General features: G+C 39.5%; 1 protein-coding gene across 1 annotated transcript in view; it reads right to left on the bottom strand.

Annotated features, from left to right (window-relative positions):
* The window catches only part of COPA (COPI coat complex subunit alpha), a 45,085-nt gene extending 22,228 nt beyond the window's left edge, over nt 1–22,857 (bottom strand). The window contains exons 1-10 of the mRNA XM_052638183.1: nt 22,731–22,857; nt 17,250–17,363; nt 16,991–17,064; nt 13,767–13,847; nt 10,760–10,836; nt 9,927–10,036; nt 5,585–5,694; nt 3,903–4,002; nt 3,194–3,329; nt 1,832–1,914 (exon numbers count right to left, since the gene is read on the bottom strand). Coding sequence (XP_052494143.1) covers nt 1,832–1,914; nt 3,194–3,329; nt 3,903–4,002; nt 5,585–5,694; nt 9,927–10,036; nt 10,760–10,836; nt 13,767–13,847; nt 16,991–17,064; nt 17,250–17,363; nt 22,731–22,770 — 925 coding nt within the window. The 5' untranslated portion in view covers nt 22,771–22,857. The remainder of the gene's footprint in view (nt 1–1,831; nt 1,915–3,193; nt 3,330–3,902; nt 4,003–5,584; nt 5,695–9,926; nt 10,037–10,759; nt 10,837–13,766; nt 13,848–16,990; nt 17,065–17,249; nt 17,364–22,730) is intronic.
* Between the last annotated feature and the right edge of the window lie 72 nt (nt 22,858–22,929).

Raw genomic sequence — 22,929 nt, 5'->3', positions numbered from 1 at the left:
AGGGAGAAAGTGACAAGACAATAATAGTAAAGGACACTATATTCTACCAACATCAATGAACAGGTCATATACAGACAGAAAATCAATAGGGAAACACTGATCTTAAATGACACACTTCCAGACAGAATTAATAGAGAACATTCCATCCAAAAGCAACAGAATACATTCTTTTCCATCTGGGAGTTGGTGATGGACAGGGAAGCCTGGCATGCTGCAGTCCATGGGGTTGCAGAGTTGGACACGACTGAGTGAACTGAACTGAACATTTTTTTCAAGTGCACACTGAACATTCTCCAGGACAGATCACAAGCTAGGCCACAAAACAAGGCTCAATACATTTAAGACTGAAATAATTTCAAGTGACTTATTCAACCACAAAAGTATGAACCTAGAAATCAACTACAAGAAGAAATCTAGATAAAACACAAACAGAGACTAAACTATAAGCTACAAACAACAAATGGGTCAACAAAAATAACAAAGAAGAAATAATAGCTGGAAATAATGAAAATGGAAACAAAATCTATACGACACAGCAAAAGCAGCTCTAAGAGGAAGTTCACAGTGAAACAGGTTTGTTCCCAAGAAAAGAAAAATCTCAGGCTATCTAGATATATTAAAAAACCCAGAAAATGAAGAATGAGCAAAGGTCAGTGAGTATGAAGAAGAAACGATAAAGATTAGAGCAGAAATAAATGAAATAGAGACCAAAAAAAAGGAAAAAAATTAAGAATTGGCTCTCTGAAAGATAAAATCTACAAACCCTTAGCCAGACTCATCACAAAAAAAGAAAGCCCAAATAAAATCAGAAATGAAAGAGGAAAAATTACAACTGATACCACAGAAATACAAAGGATTATAAGAGAATACCACAATGATATGCCAACAAATTAGACAACCTAGAAAAAAAAGGGTCATGTAGAAATAGAAAACCTGGATAGACCAAATGCTACTAACAAAATTGAATCAGTAACCGACAAACTCCCCAAAAACACAAGTCCAGGTCCAGATGGTTTCACTGGCAAATTCTACCAACACTGAGAGTTAACACCTATCCTTCTCAAATTATTCCAAAGACTGAAGTGGAAAGAACACTTCCTAACTCATTTAATGAATAAAACATTGCCTTGATACTAAAAGCTGACAAAGACCATACGAAGCCAAAAAAAGGCCAATATCCCTGATGAGCATAGACGCAAAAATCCTTAACAAAATATTAACAAATGAAATACAATACATTAAATTATTATAACTCAAAAAGTTCCATAAAGTAAGGGACATTGCTTTATACACTGCTGGAATACCCGCACCCAGACTAGGGCTGACACTCAGTACGCAGCTGCTAAATGAATGCGTAACACTCAGCTTCTAGCTCCTCAGTCTGAGAACCTCAAGTGTCCAGTATTAGTCTCTAAGTCTCCTAATCAAAAAAGAACTAAGGTACTAATCAAAGAGAATGGGCTTTAGGAGAATTCCCTGGCAGTCCAGTAATTAGGACCCAGTGCTTTCACTGCCAAGGGCCCAGGTTCAATCCCCGGTCAGGAAACTAAGATTCCACAAGCCACATGGTGTGCCCCCAACCCACCCAAAAAAGAGAGAGAGAGAATGGGCTTCCTTATTAAATGAATTTTGGAGGAAAAAGAACACCAAAAGAACACTGTGCCAAGAAGATATAGGGGGGAAAAGGAGAAAAGCTTCAACTACATGGCTCTTAGCCTTTTACTTTTCCTTGTTATCCTACTATATATTTATTGGAGACAAAGTTAATGGAGAATCACTCTCAAGTCTTAAAAACTGAACCAAAGGGAAAAAGAGAAGAAATGGCCCTTACCTGCTGCAAAGAGGTTAAGGTTAGGGTGGGCAGCTAAGACCCAGAAACGATCATGGTCCCTGCGGAATGTCTGAACTCCAGTCCTAGGAAAGCAAAAGGTATACAAAGAAAAATATTAATTTCCAAGAAAACTTCAGCCTATCACATACAAGACTGGTAGGCCAACACACTGATTAAAAAGTAAATCAAGTACAGTGAAGGGGCATATTTTAAATAAAGACAGTCACAAATTCTACCAAAGAACAGAAAGAGGACTTTAAACTGACACTATTATTTTGATATTAAGACTTCTCCACTCATCATAATTTTCTACCATACTGTTTTCATTTAATATTCCTTATTTCTGTAGCTACAGAAGAAACTGCTTAAATACAAAGCAGAAAAAGAACACAAGCAGAAATTTCTATTTGATGGAAAATTTGTAAACGATGGCTAATCTCTGGGTCCCTTTGAAAGGTTGTTGTTGAATCACACAAAGACACCAGAATTTTTGGTCCCCGGAGGAGAAGAATTCAATCTGGGGCCAGAGACGAGGCTTGATCGCTCAGAGCTTTTGTGTAATAAAGTTTTATTAAAGTATAAAGGAGATAGAGAAAGCTTTTGGCATAGGAATCAGAAGGGGGCAGAAAGAGTTACCCCCCTGTTAGTCTTCAGCTGGATGTTATATAGTCACTAGCAGCCTGTTAATAAAGGAAAGGAATGTCTTAAAACTCAGAATGGTACCAGGCCCCTCACTCATGAGATGCATTTTGGGATAATCTTGGCACCAAATGGTTCATCCTGGGCCATAAAATGATTAACTTGAATCTTGTAGAGGGACAGGTTACCACACAAATAGTTTCGTTTACATAGATTAGGGCAAGAATATCTGAGTATAACATACTGGTTTGTCAAGTAGGTTCTGAGCTATTAGGCAGGACTGACTTGAAGACAGAGTTTGGGGAACATTAGCATAGCCTAAGACAAACATTTCCATAAAAAATGACTTGGCTATCTCAAGGTTTGAGAACAGTTAACGTCAGGTGAAACCAGGTGTCATTATGGCAACACAGTATTTTAAGAGAAACCTCCTTTTAAATTTGTATAGAGAAGGAAAAAAATATCACTAGTTTGTTTCCTCCTGCCGCTTAAGAGAAATAAAAATGTCTGACACTTGAGGCTATTTCCTCCGTTCGGAGACCCCTGGCCTTCCTGCCTGTTACCCTATCACCTTCAAGTTTTCATAAAATGTAATTTGATTTTTCTATATGCAGAGGATGGTAAGAAACAAAAATTCTTAATCTGATTTTTAAAAAGAACAGAGTAAAAGAGAGAAAGGAGCTTTCTCCTGGGTTTGGTCACACACCACTATAACCCCCTTACCGCTTAGACATGTCCCAGACTCGGATACTCTTGTCCTCAGAATTGCTGAGGATCAACTCTTGACGAGGGTGGAAGACAGCACAAGATACATTGTTGTAATGGCCTCGGCAGGTATCAACTTCCCATGCCTTTGATTCTGAAAGACAAAAAAGAACTAGGTCACCACAATTCCCTACTACTCTTAAGTTTGGGATTTTGAATTATGACATCCTTTAACCAAATGCTAGATACTACAAAGTCTTAAGTAGTATCCCACTTCTTTCTAATAGGTCAATTTTCTTCATTTATGTCTCTAAGTACTTCTTTGTTTCATTCTGACCTGCCTCTCGACTATAGCACCTCTTCTCTGTCATTCTTCATCTTATCCTGCCGTCACTAGCTGCCGTTATACAAGCTTCATATGGCAGGAAGTTTATCTGGTTCAGTCATCATTGTATCTTCAGAGCCTTGAACAATGGTTAGTACAAAGTAGGTACTCAATAAATAGCTGTTGAATAAATGGAATTCTCATTTAATATCACATTCATACTCCTCCAAATCAGGATACCATCAAATGAAAAAAAGGGAATAGAGCAACTGTCATGGTCCCAGGATAAGCATAACAACCTAAGGTTGAAAAATGGGTCACTAAATCCAGAACCCCTGACTTTTTCAGCTTGCTGGTCAGTAGCCAATATTTTAAGTATGATAACACTGTTATTTCACTCACCATTCATACGCCAGATCTTCACTTGACGGTCATCTGCCCCAGATACAATGAGTGGCATAGTAGGGTGAAATGCAGCCCAGTTAACTCCACGATCATGACCCTGTACCAAAAAAAAAGTGGTTTGCAAAACCAAAAAAAGTGATTCTTCATATCCATTACTCAAAGCAATGGGCCAATGGACCATGCTCATGGTCATAAAAGATGTCTCTGATTTTCACTCCATGTGAAAAAGACTCAGGGGACTGCTGCTGTAAGATTTGACCATGAGAGTCACTAACTACATCAATCTATCCAATATTATTCCCAAACTCTCATGGGAATTCCCAAAGCCTTTCTCCTCCAAATTCAGCTTCATTTGCATTTGGGATATACTCCCTTGCTCTGTTACTGGCCAATTGTATTGTATTTCTCCAACCAGCTATTAGCATCTCAAAAATAAAGACCAATTCTGTAACTTAATGAAGAAATTCTCAAAGTGCGGTCAAGAAACTCTATCCCCAAGAACTTTTTAGGAAACCCCAGCAATGTTAAAAATGATTTTTGTAATAATACTAAAATGCTATTTACCCTTTTCACTCTTATTTTCCCATGCATATACAGTTTTACAGAGGTTACATGACATGTGATGATGTCACTGCTTTGATGGCTAATAGATTATATCCTTATATATCTCACATTTTTAAAAGTTCTTGGTTTCAATTTCAAATATGGTAAAAACTGACAAATATAATGCACATAAAAACTCTCTGGGGTCCTCAATAAGTTTTAAGAGTATAAAAAGGTTCTCAGACCAAAAAGTTTAAGAACTGCTGATTTTAAGATATCTTTTATAAGATATCTTATAAACCTATTTAAAAGTTTATAATCTGTATCGGAATCACAGATAAAGTAGTGTCAAATTAGCAGTATTTTTGAGGTACCATACTGTGGTGAAAAACACCTGGGTTTTGGAGTCAGATACAAATTCAAAATTCAGTTCTTCAATTTACTAGACACGTGTGTGTGTGAGTGTGCGTGTGTGTGTGTGTGTGTGTGAGTGAATGCGTGTGTTAATCACTCAGTTGTGTCCGACTCTTTGCAACCCCATGGACTGTAGCCTGCCAGGTTCCTCTGTCCATGGAATTCTTCAAACAAGAATACTTGAATGGGTTGCCAATTCCTTCTTCAAGACACATGCAGATTTTGGTAAATAACTTACTTTCTCTAAATCTCAAATTTTTCATCTGCAAAAGGAAGTTAACAGTATCTCTACCAGCAGACAGCTGTAAAGATTAGATACTTTAAAAAATCTAGTTTCTTTCTCTTATGCCTTTCTATTTTCCCACCATGCAAAGAAGTTACTTACACATGGCTGGTTCTCAGTAACTTTGATTAACTATCCTCCCCTTTCCCAAGAGGCTTGACAATGGACTCTGCTTTGGGATGATGATGGAGCCTATGCCAGCTTTCGCCCTCTCTCCCCAGCGGGTTTAAAAGGTAACATGATTCTCCCTCAGGTAGCATTTAAACTTCAATTGTCTACTGGCTCACCTACCATTCTATTTTCAGTGCCTCAAATGGCACCTGGCACTCAGTAAGCCCTGCATAAGTCTTTGTTGAAGGAATGAATACATGAACAGCATACTGTCACTGTTTCCCTGGAGAAGAGCCCATATCCAGCCACTGGCTATACAGATAAGTACCTCTAGTACATGCTTCACCACTGCATCCGTAGTTCCAAACAGATCAACCCCAGTTATTCCTCTCACATCCGACTCCACTGCACCAGGGGACAGGTTTTTTTTCCTTAGACCTTTGAAGGGGTGAGGAGTGGGATGAAAGATGTAAACATAATGTTACCAAAAAGAGCACAGTAATCGAAGCACCCAAAGGTACACTGATATACTAAAATTAAGGGAAAAGGGAAAAAGAAATTTAAAGAGACTAAAGAAAGATGCAAGAGCTCTTATGTATCTCAAATATAAAACAGTTTATTTGGTGGATGATACTGTAAAACTATAAACTGCAAAAAGTGTACTATTATTTCCTTCTTGACTCTTGGGCAGTGGACAAAATGATTAAAACTCTCATTATTCCTTTAAACACTTGCTCAAGAGACTGGTTATAGATCTGAACATATGTATTTTGTCATTAAAAATTTCAGAAGCTACAGGGAGAAATAAGCCTGTAATTCGAAAACAACAGAAAAAAGACACCAGGAGACGGTGAGTCTCATGTGTATAGGACTGACACTTGTGGCTCAACAACAATCTGTCTTTAAAATCTGAACTATCTGTGCTATAGTCAGAACCCAAATTACGATAACACTACTACCTTACAGGTGAAAAGCATCTTGCAGTTTTCAAAGTTGATCTGATTAACAACCCTCTGTGGTAGGCAAGTAGGTATAATAATACCAGTTTATAGATGAGAAAATGCAACTGGGACTAAAATCCTATCTTCTGGAGTATTTGGAAGGTGGGGAGAAGAAAATGAAACTACTTGACATTTACAAAATTAAAAAGCCAAATATCTGTAATAGAAGGGGGAAAAAAGCTATCATTGAAAACAAAACTTAAGTAGTTTTAAGTCTAAATGTTGGCACCTGTAAGAAAGTACAAAAAATTAAGTTCAATGACTGTATTTATCTTCACTGTTTTAAAATTACAAAGTAACTTTTCTATTATAATGGCATATAAACATCAGCATTAGAGAAGCAAGTGCTTAAAAGGGCACAACAGTTTTACTTATCTTGCACCCTGTCCATGATAAGCATTTAGCCAACTGGTATACAGAAATAAAGCCAATGCTTAAAAAAATAAAATAAGCATTCTTCCAAGGCTTCATAAATACATTATCACAGGGATGCCTCTTTTCACTTATTTCACTTTATCCCTTTAATGGGATCTGTCAACTTTTTCTAATGAGTCTGATGCATGAAACAGATTCAAAGGAAGATACGAAGACAGACAGCTGTGAGGAACTTCACCTCCAATAAGCTTCAACAAACACATTAAAAGGAAAGCTGTATGACAGAATGGAAGCCTTTGTTGTGATTGCTTGTAACAATCCAGGAAAAGGGAGAGAGCAAAAACAGATAGATGAATAGTGACAGGCAGTGAAAAGATACTCTGAGAAGAAATATTTGAGCCTTCAACAAGCTACTCACTAGGACTGAACACCAGATGGAAAATTTCTACAGCAGCTACTCAAATCCAGAGGGAGGGGAGGACACTCTCAGAATGGACCAGTTTGATGCACACTTCCCAATGGGAACCAGGGGAAGCAGTAAAAAGAGAGGCATGAGCACAGGATCTGGCAGCAAATTAATACTTTTTTAGTAGTCACTTCAAAGATTAAGCCTGAATTACATGGGCTTCACATGCAAAAGTATAAGCACATCAAAATAATTTCACTGTCAATTTACTTGGAAGCTCAAGCTAAAAAAATAACATTTTAAAAATCTAGGTTGTAAATATATTCCCTTTTAAACAAATATTTTTTGCCCAGGCTAATATAAAAGATCAGGTTACGCTAAGCCCCCTGGCTTAATCCTCATGGGAGAGGTATCTAGAACACAGGTTTTCCTTAAAGATCTCTGTTTTCTTATTATTTACTTAGTGCAGAGAGTGTCCCTCTTCAAAGAGAGGTACTCAGAAAGATTAGAATTTTAACCAGTCCTCTAGATTTGAGGGTTTTTGTCTTCTGACTCAGAACTAATTTTTTCCTCTTGCAAATACTGTCAATATTAGCTCTAGTTCCTAACAAAGCTGACTGGTAATTTCTCTTCCTGTGTTCAGATTTATTTGAACCAAGGCAAAAGAACCCTGCTAAAAAGAGTATGCTGACTTCTAGAGGAGGAAGAATGTATAAGTCTATCCCAAAGGCTCCTTCCGCTTGGTTGAACACCAAAGCATCTTCTTCCACTCTGGTTAAGGGGTTACCGGAAATCAAGAGAGTTGTGAGTACAGAAAAACACTTAGAAATGGTAGAGAGCGCATTAACATTAGTAACATTAGTACAAAATTTTCAGTACCACACACACTAAGTATAGCAAATGTAATGTTATTATATAGTAATCCATGCACTTTACACATTCAAGAGCAAGCATAAACCCCAACTAGGGTCATACTTTCTCCCTCTCTTCTCTGATTTAGGGCCTTTGATTCTGATGCAAATATGTTTTCCTATGAAAGTGAAGAAAATGATTTCTTACCCTGGGCATTTCATGATGACCAAAGAGAATCCATTTACCCAAGGACCCCAAATTGCTTTAGCTAGGTCACAAGGAAACTGCTCTGCCAGCTTCAGGTGGCATAAACATTACTCTTAAAGAGTGGAGCAGTGTAAGGCCCTTCTCATCCCCATGCTCTAGGAAAGATTTAAGCCCCAGTGGTCTAAGGATCGGTTTATGCATATAACAAATTCACTTCTCTGTCATCTAGAATGGCAGTACTTGTACACCATTCTTAGAACTGAGAAAACAGTCACTAAAAAGTGTCTTAGTAGCAGCTAACTCTCTCACAGATCCCCAGTTGAGAAAGGCTAGTCTAAGTAACTGCCCCTGGTCAGCTGAAACAGCATAAACTGGGATCCAGCCCCATTTGGCTCCTAAATGCTGAGACAGAGAGGGTGCCTTGAAAGTATGCACAGTTTAAAACTACTGAAAGTCAAAGACTGGTTACTGGAGGAGTGAATAATAAGCTCCCTGGTACTAGCAGTGAGGAGAGGGCACAGGATCCACAGTGCCTGTGCCCACCTCTTCCTGCTGGCATGGCTGGTCACATCTGGGTGTACTTCAAAAAACCTAGCTAGTCTGACGAAAAACTGCAATGGCAGAAGCCCTTAGCAGAACAGAGTGCGACTGCCCTGTCTCCAATACAATCTTGTTTACACCACTTCTTTCTTAATTCTGAACTTCTGAAAACTGCAGAGCGTGAGGCAGAGCTTTCACCTTCCAACTATCCTCATCTTCCCCTTGGCTTGTTTCCATACTACAGAATCTTAAATAACTGCTATTACAACATTCCAAATGTTATGCCCAGGAATCCAAATTTTCAACTTGCTGTTTATTAATGGTTTGTTAGAACAGCAAGTATTAATATCATACTGCTCCAGCCCACCATGACACAAGGAGTTGGGAAAAGTTATCAACTTTCTTTGTTACCACAAAGAACCAGGTAAAGACCTACGAGGAGTCCTTCTTTTCACAGAATGAAAATAGTGCTCTGTGGACTAACCATGGACTTTTCAAAGATTCCAATCTCTAAGAATTTCTAAGGCAACAAACAACTAGAAACAATTTAGCAACTGCTAAATAAATTTAACCAGGCAGAGAACTATAACATTTAGTTTCATTTCCCTACTGAATTTCTCAACAAAGCAATTCCGTTTTTCCAGTATGTCAATCTCATAGGTACAGCCCTTTCTCTGCATTTAAATTCTCAGTTCTCCTCTATACAGTCCTAAAAATTTAAATTCTTATCCCCAAATTAAGATACTGTATATAAACTGTGAAAGGAGGAATTATCCCAACTACTCAAAATCTACAAGTTATTTAATTTTTCATCCTAGAAGTCTGCCTGTTAAAAGGTTTTCTAGACATGAAAATCCTTCCTCCAACCCTCATTCTCTTTACAGTAGATGGTATATAATGGAAGGATTTCCCTATTTCTAAATGAAGCCACAGGTTCTAAAAGCCCTGTTTCCCTGTACTAATCTATACCCAAAATTCATTTCTGTCGAAGATTTTTCTTATTTTAGTGAAAAGCTTGATTCTTAAATACTCCCAACAGTACAAAGACGGATCTAACTAAAATGTGGCATTTTCTTAAAATTAAATTTTCCAGAGCAACCACTTTCCTTAGAATACTTCTAACATGAACCGTCAAAGCACATTTAATATCCTCAGAAACAAAGACACTATTACATGAAAACAGAATACTCTAAATTTTTCTGTTCCAACTCAACTACCCTGACTATTTTAAGCAATTGCAGTTTTGCGCCAGACACAACTAGGCTGTCCCCTGAACTTGGGCAGCTCACCAGAAATATCCCAAACGCGCACAGTCTGGTCCAGGCTGGCTGACACGACCAGGTCTTCTGAAGGGTGGAACTGGGCGCACATGACGTAATGATTGTGCCCTGTTAACACACTGCAAGAGGGAAAGAAAGACAATACCAAATCAGAGGCAGGAACCAACAGGCTCCTACCTGTCAAACGCCATATTCCACACTTAAACAGGTGCACCTCCAAGTACACTCTTTTGGAGGCCAAGGCAAGTCATCCTAACAATTCTGAATTAATAATAATAAGCAGAGTTGGCTGTTTCAAGCTTGGCTCTCCTCTTGCTTGTAATGTTTCAGTGTTTATTACTAGTTTCAAAAGAACTGAGACTGCACAGCATTCCTCTCATTAAAGATGCATTAAAATATCAAAATAAATGAAATCTTATTCATACTAAAACTGTTAGATTTTAAGGGGGTTATCCCTTTTAAAGGACGTCACTTTAAACGGTCCTTACATACTTATAAAAATCTCTATAACCAAACACGAGGCAGGACAGAGGTTTAGACCCTGACTCAGGTTTCTTGGAAACAGAACTGAAAACCAGCTAAAAATTTTGTCCCAAAAGCCTAGCTATATGACTTCTTTCCCCTGGAAAGAAATGATCAGAAAATCCAGGTTCACATACTTCTAATGAGGTTGCTTCTGTATTTATCTTTTTATATACAAGAGTGTCTTACAAATAAATACAATCAGTAATTAATCAGCAGACATGGCCCATGAGGGACAGGAGATGATTGTTCTAAAGAGAAGTTGACTATGGAAAAACTAGAAATGAAGGTTTTCTTGAGCTCTCTATCCTCGGCTTTACCAGACACAGGTTCTAGACTGCCAATTCCACACTCGGATGGTCTGATCATCTGAGGCACTCAGAATCCAAGGATATTCCTGAAAAATAGTCCAGACAAAGGGGTTGAACATTAACAGACGTGTCCTTCCAGGTTCCAGTTCTCTCTGTGGAGGAAATGTCTCATCATCTGACATCTCAGCTAGTCTTTAAACGATGCTGAGTTGCCAAGCTAGTGGTCTATTTCTCCTCACCATGCTACCAGCTCTTCCCAACTTCAGTACTTTCAACTATAAGGCTTAAGAGTGGAAGCAAGACCATGATAGATTCTCAGGGACAAATAGTATAATATTTACATTTACTTTTGCATATATGCTTATGTATATGTGATTTATATTTATAAACAGTTAATCTTATAAATCAAGATCCTGTGAAACGATCTCTATTTAACTCTAAGACTGGAATATTGTTTTAAAGTCTGACTTGTCCCTGCCAGACCATCCAGTCTCAAAAAATTCCAGAGTCTCAGAAAAGAAAGCACAAAGTAACATGTAAAAGCAATTCATCCCTTTTACAGTCTTTAAACTTTTTAAGAGAAGGAAGTATTTCTTAGTCACAGTTGTCTCTCCAGTGTTTAACGAAGAACTTAATGAGCACAAGGTACACACACACTTACTAAACTGAAAAAAATAAGAGAAAATAAGCTGTTCGTAAGTTGCCAGCTGAATGGTAACTTGTTCTGGGCAAGAGTCTTTAGCGAGCCCTTCGTGGCAATGACAAACAGTTCCTTCTGAATAGGCTGCCTATTGAATGGTTATCATTCTCAACTATTTCAGCTATAATTTTCACATTCATCTTCTCCTATTCTACCCTAATTCTTTTTAATTTTAAAAAAGGAGATACAGTGTAATTAGCCTGAAGTTTACTGTTTATTTTGATATACGCTTTCTTACTTAATTCAAGAACTTAAGTTTACTAAGAGCCAGGAATAGTACAAGTTAATTCTAATAGCATATATTAATAATTATAGAAAAATCCAGTCAGGATGGGATGAGATCAAGAGGCTGGGAGTCTTAATCTTTAACTCAGTATCTGTCTACTATGAAACCTAACAAATCAAAAAAGGTAGTAAGCTTGGCTAAGGGAACAGCCTCTACCAGACCCTAAAATCCTAGGATAAAAGCACACGATTGTCAATGCTTCAAAACATTCAGTCAGTTCAGTTCAGTTCAGTCACTCAGTCGTGTCTGACTCTTTGCGACCCCATGAATCGCGGCACGCCAGGCCTCCTTGTCCATCACTAACTCCCAAAGTTTACTCAGACTCACGTCCATTGAGTTAGTGATGTCATCCAGCCATCTCATCCTCTGTCGTCCCCTTTTCCTCCTGCCCCCAATCCCTCCCGGCATCAGAGTTTTTTCCAATGAGTCAACTCTTCGCATGAGGTGGCCAAAGTACTGGAGTTTCAGCTTTAGCATCACTCCTTCCAAAGAACACCCAGGGCTGATCTCCTTCAGAATGGACTGGTTGGATCTCCTTGCAGTCCAAGGGACTCTCAAGAGTCTTCTCCAACACCACACTTCAAAAGCATCAATTCTTCGGCGCTCAGCTTTCTTCACAGTCCAACTCTCACACCCATACATGACTATTGGAAAAACCATAGCCTTGACCAGATGGACCTCTGCTGACAAAGCAATGTCTCTGCTTTTGAATACGCTATCTAGGTTGATCATAACTTTCCTTCCAAGGAATAAGTGTCTTTTAATTTCATGGCTGCAGTCACCATCTGCAGTGATTTTGGAGCTCCAAAAAATAAAGTCTGACACTGTTTCCACTGTTTCCCATCTATTTCCCATGAAGTGATGGCACCAGATGCCATGATCTTCGTTTTCTGAATGTTGAGCTTTAAGCCAACTTTTTCACTCTCCTCTTTCACTTTCATCAAGAGGCTTTTGAGTTCCTCTTCACTTTCTGCCATAAGGGTGGTATCATCTGCAAATCTGAGGTTACTGATATTTCTCCCAGCTTGTGTTTTTTCTAGCCCAGCATTTCTCATGATGTACTCTGCATAGAAGTTAAATAAGCAGGGTGACAATATACAGCCATGACGTACTCCTTTTCCTATTTGGAACCAGTCTGTTGTTCCATGTCCAGTTCTAACTGCTGCTTCCTGACCTGCATAGAGGTTTCTCAAGAGGCAGGTCAGGTGGACTGGTATTCCCATCTCTTTCAGAATTTTCCACAGTTTATAGTGATCCACACAGTCAAAGGCTTTGGCATAGTCAATAAAGTAGAAATAGATGTTTTCCTGGTATTCTCTTGCTTTTTCGATGATCCAGCAGATGTTGGCAATTTGATCTCTGGTTCCTCTTCCTTTTCTAAAACCAACTTGAACATCTGCAAGTTCATGGTTCACCTATTGCTGAAGCCTGGCTTGGAGAATTTTGAGCATTACTTTACTAGCGTGTGAGATGAGTGCAACTGTGCAGTAGTCTGAGCATTCTTTGGCATTGCCTTTCTTTGGAATTGGAATGAAAACTGACCTTTTCCAGTCCTGTGGCCAATGCTGAGTTTTCTAAGTTTGCTGGCATACTGAGTGCAGCACTTTCACAGCATCATCTTTCAGGATTTGAAATAGCTCAACTGGAATGCCAGTCAAAACATTAGTTAGCATCAAAATGGCATCTTATCTTGACATTCCTCCAAGAAACACCTACTTAGTAACACCATACATGTGATTAGCCTGTAAACTTCTGTTTGCCAGTTCAGCAAATTTAAAATAAAATCTCTACTTTTCCCAACAGAGAATCAATGCCTTCCTCATAAAGGCCACTGAATCCAATTAAATTCAAATATAACCCCGAGTGCTTCCTCTTACACAAGGAAACAAGGCAGAGAGGCCAACACTCCATAGATCCTAGAAGAATCAATAACGTGATTCTGTTATCAAAAGCATTCTTCAGGAGCATGGAGAAGATTCCTACAGGGAAACTGAAGAGTGCTCCAAACCAGAGCCACAACAGTTACTTACATGATGAAAAAACGTAGTGCGGATGTAGTCTAAGTGCCCAAGCAATGTGAAGAGACAGCGCCGAAGCTTGTAATTCCATACCTGCAAAGAGAAAAATTCAACTAAAGGAATAAGGACATTAAGTTGTGAGCCTCTATAAGGCCCAAGCTTCTCAATAAACAAACTGGGATTTAGTTTTTGGCATCTTTAAATAGGTAGGAATCTTGACAGGGAATCTTGTTTAAGGTTGGAGGGGAAAAGACTATGAATGAAAATGTAAGTCGGCTACACACGTGTGGGGAGAAGAAAAAGCAAGGCTAGGGAAACCTAAAAGATAAAATGATAGAAAGGTTTTTCTTTTTTTCTGGGAAGAAATCATGTCTATTTAATAAGACAAAATGTTTATCTAAGGCTCAGCTTGAAACTCTTCTCCTGAATAATTGTGTTCTTAGCTTGAAAACAGACCCCTTACTTGGTGCTTACCTATCACCTTAATTGTGGGTAAAAAAAGGAGGACAGATATGACTTCAAAGGTAACAATAATATAACATATAGCATCATCTTTTGTTAGGCTTAGTGGCAAATGATGCCGATACATTCATGGTCTGTACTCATCTATCATGCAAATATACTTTAACTCAACACTATGGAAAATACAACATTGCTCAGATAGGCTGACCTAAGCAGAAAAATATCATATTTAGATAAGAAGTTAACACAGCTACCAAGCATCAGGCATCAATGGACACAATTGAGAAAGATGCTGAAACCAAGACCATAAAGGTACGATAGCTCACACTTCCCATCCAGAAAAACTCCCAAAAGTATAAAAAGAAGTCAGATGCTTTTTTTCCTTCTTTAAAATTTAATGCTTGTTTATAATCTATCCAGGCCAGGCTATTACTATTTTTTCCTATTTTTACTTAAAAACTGTTTTCTTTCATAAATCACAAGTAAGCCATTTCCTGTAACAAATCTGAATAACCCCAAATCCAGCATTTCCAAACAAGAATGTAAGCTCCCTAAAGGCAGGGTCCTTGTCCATCATGCTCAACACTACTCCTCCAGCATCTAATGTAGCAGTTAACACTTAGTAGGTGCACAAAAGGGATGTGCGGCAGAAATGAGAAAAGATAAATAACAAGAAAAGTGAAAATATTAGAATATCCTCACCTTCATGAGTCATCTATAAATAAATACACATGTATACAGTGGAGTTTGACTTTCACCCAAAAATTAGATCACACCATAAACACTATCATGTAACTACCTTTTTCTCCCTTATATAGAGTTCAGTTTTTTGAACTTTCATTATTTCTTGCTTCAAATCATCTTGATTCCTTTATAGGCCTCTATCAAGTTCCAGGACTATGAATTCTGAAAGACCTGTAGGGTTTTTAGACCCGGGCCATTTGTGATTCCTGTCTTACTGTTTGTAAATCAGGATTATACTAATGCTACCTTTACCTGGTATAGCAAAAAATATGATAGTCCACAAACATGACTTTTCAAGATGATCCTACTTTCATCAGAGAAATATAAATCCCAGCATGACAGCACTACATAGCCATCAATTAGATAATTCCTTTATTTAATAACATCTTTCAGATATAATTCAAATCCCATATAATTCACCCATTCTAGAATTCAGTAGTTCTTAATACATAGTTATTTAACCATTGGCACAATCAATTTTAGAACATTTCATTACCACCAAATGAAAACTATACCCATTAGGAGTCATTCCTCATTTTCTCCCAATCCCCTCAACCTCCAGACAACCATTAATCAACTGTCTCTACTGATTTGCTCTACTGATCTGAACACTGCAAGTAAATGAAAGATAATTCATTTTCAAAAGTACTAATGACTTTGGGAAAAAAATGTTTTCTTAAATGTCACTCAGTGTTTGTCTTAAACAGATCATGAAGAACCCAAGTTAACCATTCTTAATACTCTATGGTCATCACTTTACTAGAAATATGACCAGGGAGGGACAGCCTGAGAAGCTTCTGCGGCCCATCAGGTGGTCCAAGCTTCTACTGCCTGCCCCCAGGATCAGTACCTAAAATCTAGGAAGGGAGCTGTCCTCCCTATCATTCTAACGCACATTTTCTCTACAGGCAGCTGTCACTCCTCATGCCTGTCATGTAAGTCCTACTGTATAATTTATAGCTTTCTAAGGCAGCTTTTGAAAAAGATTATTTTTTCCATGAAGTAAGTTTCTCTGGTGTGGTTGGATGCATCATCTCCTCTGCATTTTTAATGTTACTGCCAAAGCTCATGCTCTGCCCCTTTTCCACGTGGACTTTTGCAATGGTCTCCTAACTAGTATCTGCCTCCAGTCTTGCCCAAGTCATCCAATCTTCTCTCTATATTGCCATTTAAGTAACCTGTTTTTTTTAAAAGAAGTGTGAACCTGGGGGCTTCCCTGGTGACTCAGTGGTGAGAAACGGCCTGCCAATACAGGAGACACAGATCTGATTTCTGGTCCGGGAAGATCCCACATGCCATGGAGGAACTACACCTGTGCACACGCTCAGCTCCTGAGCCCGTGCACTCTAGAGCCTGTGCCCCACAGCAAGAGAAGAAACCACAATGAAGAGCCTGCACGTAGCAAGTAGAGAGTAGCCCCGACTCACGCAACCAGAGAAAAGCTTGCACAGCAACGAAGACCCAGCACAGCTAAATAAATAAATACATAAACGTGAATCTAGTATCACTCCTCTATTTAAACTCCTTTAATGGTTCCTTGTTATTTGTTTGATAACATCCAAACTTCTAAGTACTACAGAGAGATACTCCATAATCCGGCCCTGCTCATCTTCTGCTCCTCTCACCTTTCTTCCAGATTTTATCCAAAACTAATTATAGTTTCTCAAATGTATCCAGCTATGTCATGCTTTTTGTTCTTGTACCTAGATTGTCCTTACCCATTTCACTTTGTTTATCTATGGTATATTCACTAATCTGTACACTCTATTATTAGGGTGAATATTTAACTCCTCCATTAGAACAAAAGCTCCTTGAGAACAGAGACCATTTCTTATTTACTTTTGAATTCTAAAAATAAAAACCAGCATCTGCAACACAGTAAACATTCAATAAATGTTCACTGGATAAGTGCTCTGGATAAAAAGCGTGAGCTCTATATGAATGAGACATCTGGCTTTTCAGTCCCTTCTGTGATTCCCAAACTTCACATCGCCTGTCCTTTACTCTCAGTCATGACAGACCCACTATACCTTAATCTTATAATCATCTCCTCCAGAGACAAACAGTGGCTGCTGCTTATGGAAGTCAATGCCTCGTACTGGACCTAGGGAAGAAAGCAGGCAATACATGTTAAAAAGAGAGTTATGCTCCAAGTCTCCAAGGTGATTCTTATTCAGAATTTTCCAGTTCTATCCCTCCCATGTTCTTTAATCCTAAAGAAAGGTTAAACTGCTCCAGAAGACAATACTTATATTTCTTTTAGCCTCTTCCTAGAAACTGTTATCTTACCATCATGTTCATCAAACTTGTCAATGAGGGTACACATCCGATAGTCCCATAACTGGATGACCCCATTGTGTAAACTGGTCAGGATCCAGGGTCTTTTGGGGTGAAAGCTGAGTCCTGGATTTAGAAAAAAAAAAAGACAATGATCCAATGAGCAAAGCAAGCCCCACAATGTCACCTCCTGCCAACTGTGATAAGAAAATGGGACAGCTAGGTAAAAACTGGGTTTATATATTCATTCACTGGATGCCACACATTGTGACTTATATGGTATCATGTGTTGGATTTTTTGTTATATTTCCTTAAATACTGCTGGGCTCTGGTTTAGAATGCAGTTACTTGGAATTAGTTGATCCTTTTGAGGCTTGCTTTTTAAGTTTTGGATGGGTCCACAGCAGCCTTTAGCCTAGACCTAATGTGGCATTACTGTTAAAGCAATACCCATTTGAGATCTCTATATGATGCCCTATAGCATTAGGAGGTCTATACTGGCCAGTGGGAACACAAATTACTCCCAGCTCTATGTGAGCTCCACGGATAGTTCTGTCTTCTCCTCTCCAGTGGTTCTTTCCCAGGCCCTGGTTTATTTCCTCACATGCGTTAGTACTCGGACAAAGGCCTGACAGGATCCCCTGCAGAACTTCAAGTTCCTCTGTGCAGTTCTTCCTTCTCTAGTATTTTGTCCAGCAAATTCTAGCTATCTCAGCTTCCCCAAACTCTAAACTCTTGTCTTCTCAGTGAGACCACAGGGCTCTTCTCCCCATCCCTGTACTTCAGCCTGGAAACTCTCTCCAGGTAACAAGCTAACACAATCATAGGACTCATCTTGATTTTTTTTTAAGTAATTGTACTTATTTATTTATGGCTGTGCTGGGTCTTTTTCTGCTGTGCAGGTTCTTCTCGAGTTGTGGTTAGCAAGGGCTACACTTCATTGCAGTGACTTCTCTTGTGGAGCACAGGCTCTTGGGCACGCGAGCTTCAGTACCGAGGCACATGGGCTCAGCAGTTGAGGCTCCCAAGTCCTAGAGCACAGGCTCAACAGCTGTTAAGCCTCACAGGCTTAGCTGTTTTGTGGCATGTGGGATCTTCCCAGACTAGGGATTGAACCCGTGTCTTCTGCATTGGCAGGCATTCTTTACTACTGAGCCACGAGGGAAGCCGGACTCATCTTGTTTATTTCCCTTTTCTCAAGAGTCATTCCCATGGAGTAAGAAATGGCAACCCATTCCAGTATTCTTACCTGGAAAATTCCACAGACAAAGGAGTCTGGTGAGCTACAGTCCATTTGGGTCACAAAAGAGTTGGGACATGACTGAGTGACTGAACAAGAAAGAATCACTCTCCTGCACTGCCTGTTTTCCAAAGCCTGAAAACCTTTGTTTCACATGTTTTGTTCAGTTGTGCAGATATTTAAGGTGGGAAGATAAACTTTGTCTCTGTTACTCCATTATCACTGGAAATGGGAGTCCACAGAAGTTTGGAGACTATACTTTCAGGTTTTTAATGCAATCCATATTGTTTTATGAAAATGGAGATAACATTATAATATTCTACAAACTTGTTTTCACTTAACTACATATAATGCATCTCATATAATGTATCTCATGGGGCTTCCCTGGTGGCTCAGATGGTAACGTGTCTGCCTGCAATGTGGGAGACCTGGGTTCGATTCCTGGGTTGGGAAGATCCCCTGGAGAAGGAAATGGCAATCCACTCCAGCACTCTTGCCTGGAAAATCCTACGGATGGAGGAGCCTGATAGACTACAGTCTATGGGGTCGCAAAGAGTTGGACACGACTGAGCGACGTCACTTCACTTCAACTTCAATGTATCTCATAACATTTTAAGTACATCTAGACTTAGCCCCCTTTTTTTAATGACTGCAATGTACAAATACACCACTTTTTAAACTATTCTACTAATGGGCATATAAGTTTTTTCCCCTTTTATCTACCAGAAAAGATGATCCAATGAAAATGTTTCCACACATAATCCAGTCTGTTTGTATTATTACTGATTTACACTAAAGACTAGAAATGAGATTTGTTCAGGAACAGGGGTATGTGCATTTAACATTTTGGTAGATACTATTTAACTGCAAAAAGACTGTATCAATATACAGTCTCACCAAGTTTCTGAAGGTACTGAGAATGGGATGTTATCAGTTATTTGTTGTTTTGTTTTAGTACTTTAACACCACTTCTTTCATTACTAGTGAGGGAAAGAGTATTTTCATTTATTTATTTAACACTTTTATTTCTTCTTGTAAGCTGTCCGTTTTCCATTAGGTTGCTCATTCCCCACTCTCATTCCCATTATATACAGGAACATTCATTAATAGATATTAACTCTCAAATATCTAGATATCCCCTCCCTGGCCAATTTTCTCCCCTATGCCTGATAAGGAAATTAGGAGCAGAAGAGAAAGCTGAAGGATTATAAAGACACATTTCAACCGTCCAGGAATTCTTAATGGCACTCTTCTTTATGATCAAGATTCCCAAGAGACATAGAAACGTCTCAAAATTTATTCTTACATTAATAATGGCTCCAGTTTTTGAGCTACTGAGTCTACCCCAGTCATCTTTTATATACTTTCTCATTTTAATTCTCTTTAAAAAAGAATGTTAATTATTCATGCATTACAAATAAGGAAATAAGATTTAGAAATGTTAAGTTGCCCAAAGTCCTGCAGTTCATTACTGTTGCTGCTGCTGCTAAGTCGCTTCAGTCGTGTCCAACTCTGTGCAATCCCATAGGCGGCAGCCCACCAGGCTCCCCCGTCCCTGGGATTCTCCAGGCAGGAACACTGGAGTGGGCTGCCATTTCCTTCTCCAATGCATGAATGTGAAAAGTGAAAGTAAAGTTGCTCAGTTGTGTCCGACTACCAGTGACCCCATGGACTGCAGCCTATCAGGCTCCTTCGTCCATGTGATTTTTCAGGCAAGAGTACTGCAGTGGGTTGCCATTGCCTTCTCCGAGTTCATTACTGAATGTTTCCGAATTCCAAAGTAAGCCCATATGACTGCATATAGCGAGTTTCTAACCACTTTGCTATACTGCATCTTTTTTAAAAAAAAATTTATATTAGTAAATAGTCAAGGTACAAATCTTTCCCCCAAATCTCTGACTCTGCCATTCTAACATTCTAAGAGACTCCTACTGCAATAGCAGTTTGCAATCCACCTACATTCAGTGACGCACAAGTTTTAGAGCTGTCATACTCAGGAAATAAAAATAAAAGATGTCCAATTAAATTTGAATTTCTGATAAACAACCAAAAATACTAAAATGTTACTTTTTATCTGAAATTCAAATCCAATTCAGTTCAGTTGCTCAAGAGTCTTCTCCAACACCACAGTTCAAAAGCATCAGTTCTTCGGTGCTCAGCTTTCTTCACAGTCCAACTCTCACATCCATACACGACTACTGGAAAAACCACAGCCTTGACTAGATGGACCTTTGTTGACAAAGCAATGTCTCTGCTTTTGAATATGCTATCTAGGTTGGTGATAACTTTTCTTCCAAGGAGTAAGCGTCTTTTAATTTCATGGCTGCAGTCACCATCTGCAGTGATTTTGGAGCCCCCCAAAATAAAGTCTGACAGTTTCCACTGTTTCCCCATCTATTTCCCATGAAGTGATGGCACCAGATGCCATGATCTTCGTTTTCTGAATGTTGAGCTTTAAGCCAACGTTTTCACTCTCCTCTTTCACTTTCATCAAGAGGCTTTTGAGTTCTTCTTCACTTTCTGCCATAAGGGTGGTGTCATCTGCATATCTGAGCTTATTGATATTTCTCCTGGCAATCTTGATTTCAGTTTGTGCTTCTTCCAGCCCTGCGTTTCTCATGATGTATTCTGCATAGAAGTTAAATAAGCAGGGTGACAATATACAGCCATGATGTACTCCTTTTCCTATTTGGAACCAGTCTGTTGTTCCATGTCCAGTTCTAACTGCTGCTTCCTGACCTGCATACAGATTTCTCAAGAGGCAGGTCAGGCGGTCTGGTATTCCCATCGCTCAGAATTTTCCACAGTTTCTTGTGATCCACACAGTCAAAGGCTTTGGCATAGTCAATAAAGCAGAAATAGATGCTTTTCTGGAACTCTCTTCCTTTCTCCATGATCCAGCGGATGTTGGCCATTTGATCTCTGGTTCCTCTGCCTTTTCTAAAACCAGCTTGAACGTCTGGAAGTTCTCGGTTCACGTATTGCTGAAGCCTGGCTTGGAGAATTTTGAGCATTACTTTACTAGCGTGTGAGATGAGTGCAACTGTGCGGTAGTTTGAGCATTCTTTGGCATTGCCTTTCTTTGGGATTGGAATGAAAACTGACCTTTTCCAGTCCTGTGGCCACTGCTGAGTTTTCTGTTTGCTGGCATATTGAGTGTAGTACTTTCACAGCATCATCTTTCAGGAGTTGAAATAGCTCAGCTGGAATTCCATCACCTCCACTAGCTTTGTTCATAATGATGCTTTCTAAGGCCCACTTGACTTCACATTCCAGGATGTCTGGCTCTAGGTGAGTGATCACACCATCGTGATTATCTGGGTCATGAAGATCTTTTTTGTACAGTTCTGTGTATTCTTGCCACCTCTTCTTAATATCTTCTGCTTCTGTTAGGTCTATACCATTTCTGTCCTTTATCGAGCCTATCTTTCCATGAAATGTTCTCTTGGTATCTCTAATTTTCTTGAAGAGATCTCTAGTCTTTCCCATTCTGTTCTTTTCCTCTACTTCTTTGCATTGATCGCTGAGGAAGGCTTTCTTATCTCTCCTTGCTATTCTTTGGAACTCTGCATTCAGATACTTATAGCTTTCCTTTTCTCCTTTGCTTTTTGCTTCTCTTCTTTTCACAGCTATCTGTAAGGCCTCCCCAGATAGTCATTTTGCTTTTTTGCACTTCTTTTCCATGGGGATGATCTTAATCCCTGTCTCCTGTACAATGTCACGAACCTCCGTCCACAGTTCATCACGCACTCTATCTATCAGATCTAGGCTCTTAAATCTATTTCTCACTTCCACTGTATAATCATAAGGGATTTGATTTAGGTCATACCTGAATGGTTTAGTTGTTTTCCCTACTTTCTTCAATTTAAGTCTGAATTTGGCAATAAAGAGTTCATGATCTGAACCACAGTCAGCTCCCGGTCTTGTTTTTGCTGACTGTATAGAGCTTTGGGATCAGAATAAAAGTAGCAGCACAGGACCCAGGAGAGGCGAGGAGAAAGAAACGGGGCGAGCCAAACGAACCTCCTGCGGTGCGTTAACCACTACAGTTAAACCAAATCCCAAGGGCAAACCAAAGGCGACAGGACTGCAGGTGAATAGCCGCCAGGCCTAAAAGCCTCCCTCTGTCTCAGGTTCCTCTAGGTTCGTACGGTGGGCCCAATTCAGCCCGTTAAATCTTCCCTCTCTCTTCCCCAGTGACAGGGCTGCCCCTGACATCCAGCCTCCGCGCCCCCTCTTTTAATCTCCATTACCTTTGACCCGCGCACTCTTGGTCTCAAATTTGGTTAGCATCCTTCAGGCTCCGAGTTGTTAATCCGAGTCTGACACTCCCTGCCGCCCTTCGGTTGCCTCCACGTCAGCGTCCCTCCGCCCCGATTCCCGGAAGTTCCGCGGATACGAACTTCCGGCCCCAGGAGCTCCGGGCCATAGAGACGGAGCCAGGGTTCGCCT

This window comes from Budorcas taxicolor, chromosome 3 (assembly GCF_023091745.1).
Source record: "Budorcas taxicolor isolate Tak-1 chromosome 3, Takin1.1, whole genome shotgun sequence".
Taxonomy (NCBI): Eukaryota; Metazoa; Chordata; class Mammalia; order Artiodactyla; family Bovidae; genus Budorcas; species Budorcas taxicolor.
Note: the sequence above shows the minus strand (reverse complement) of the source record. Positions and strands in the feature narration are given on the sequence as shown.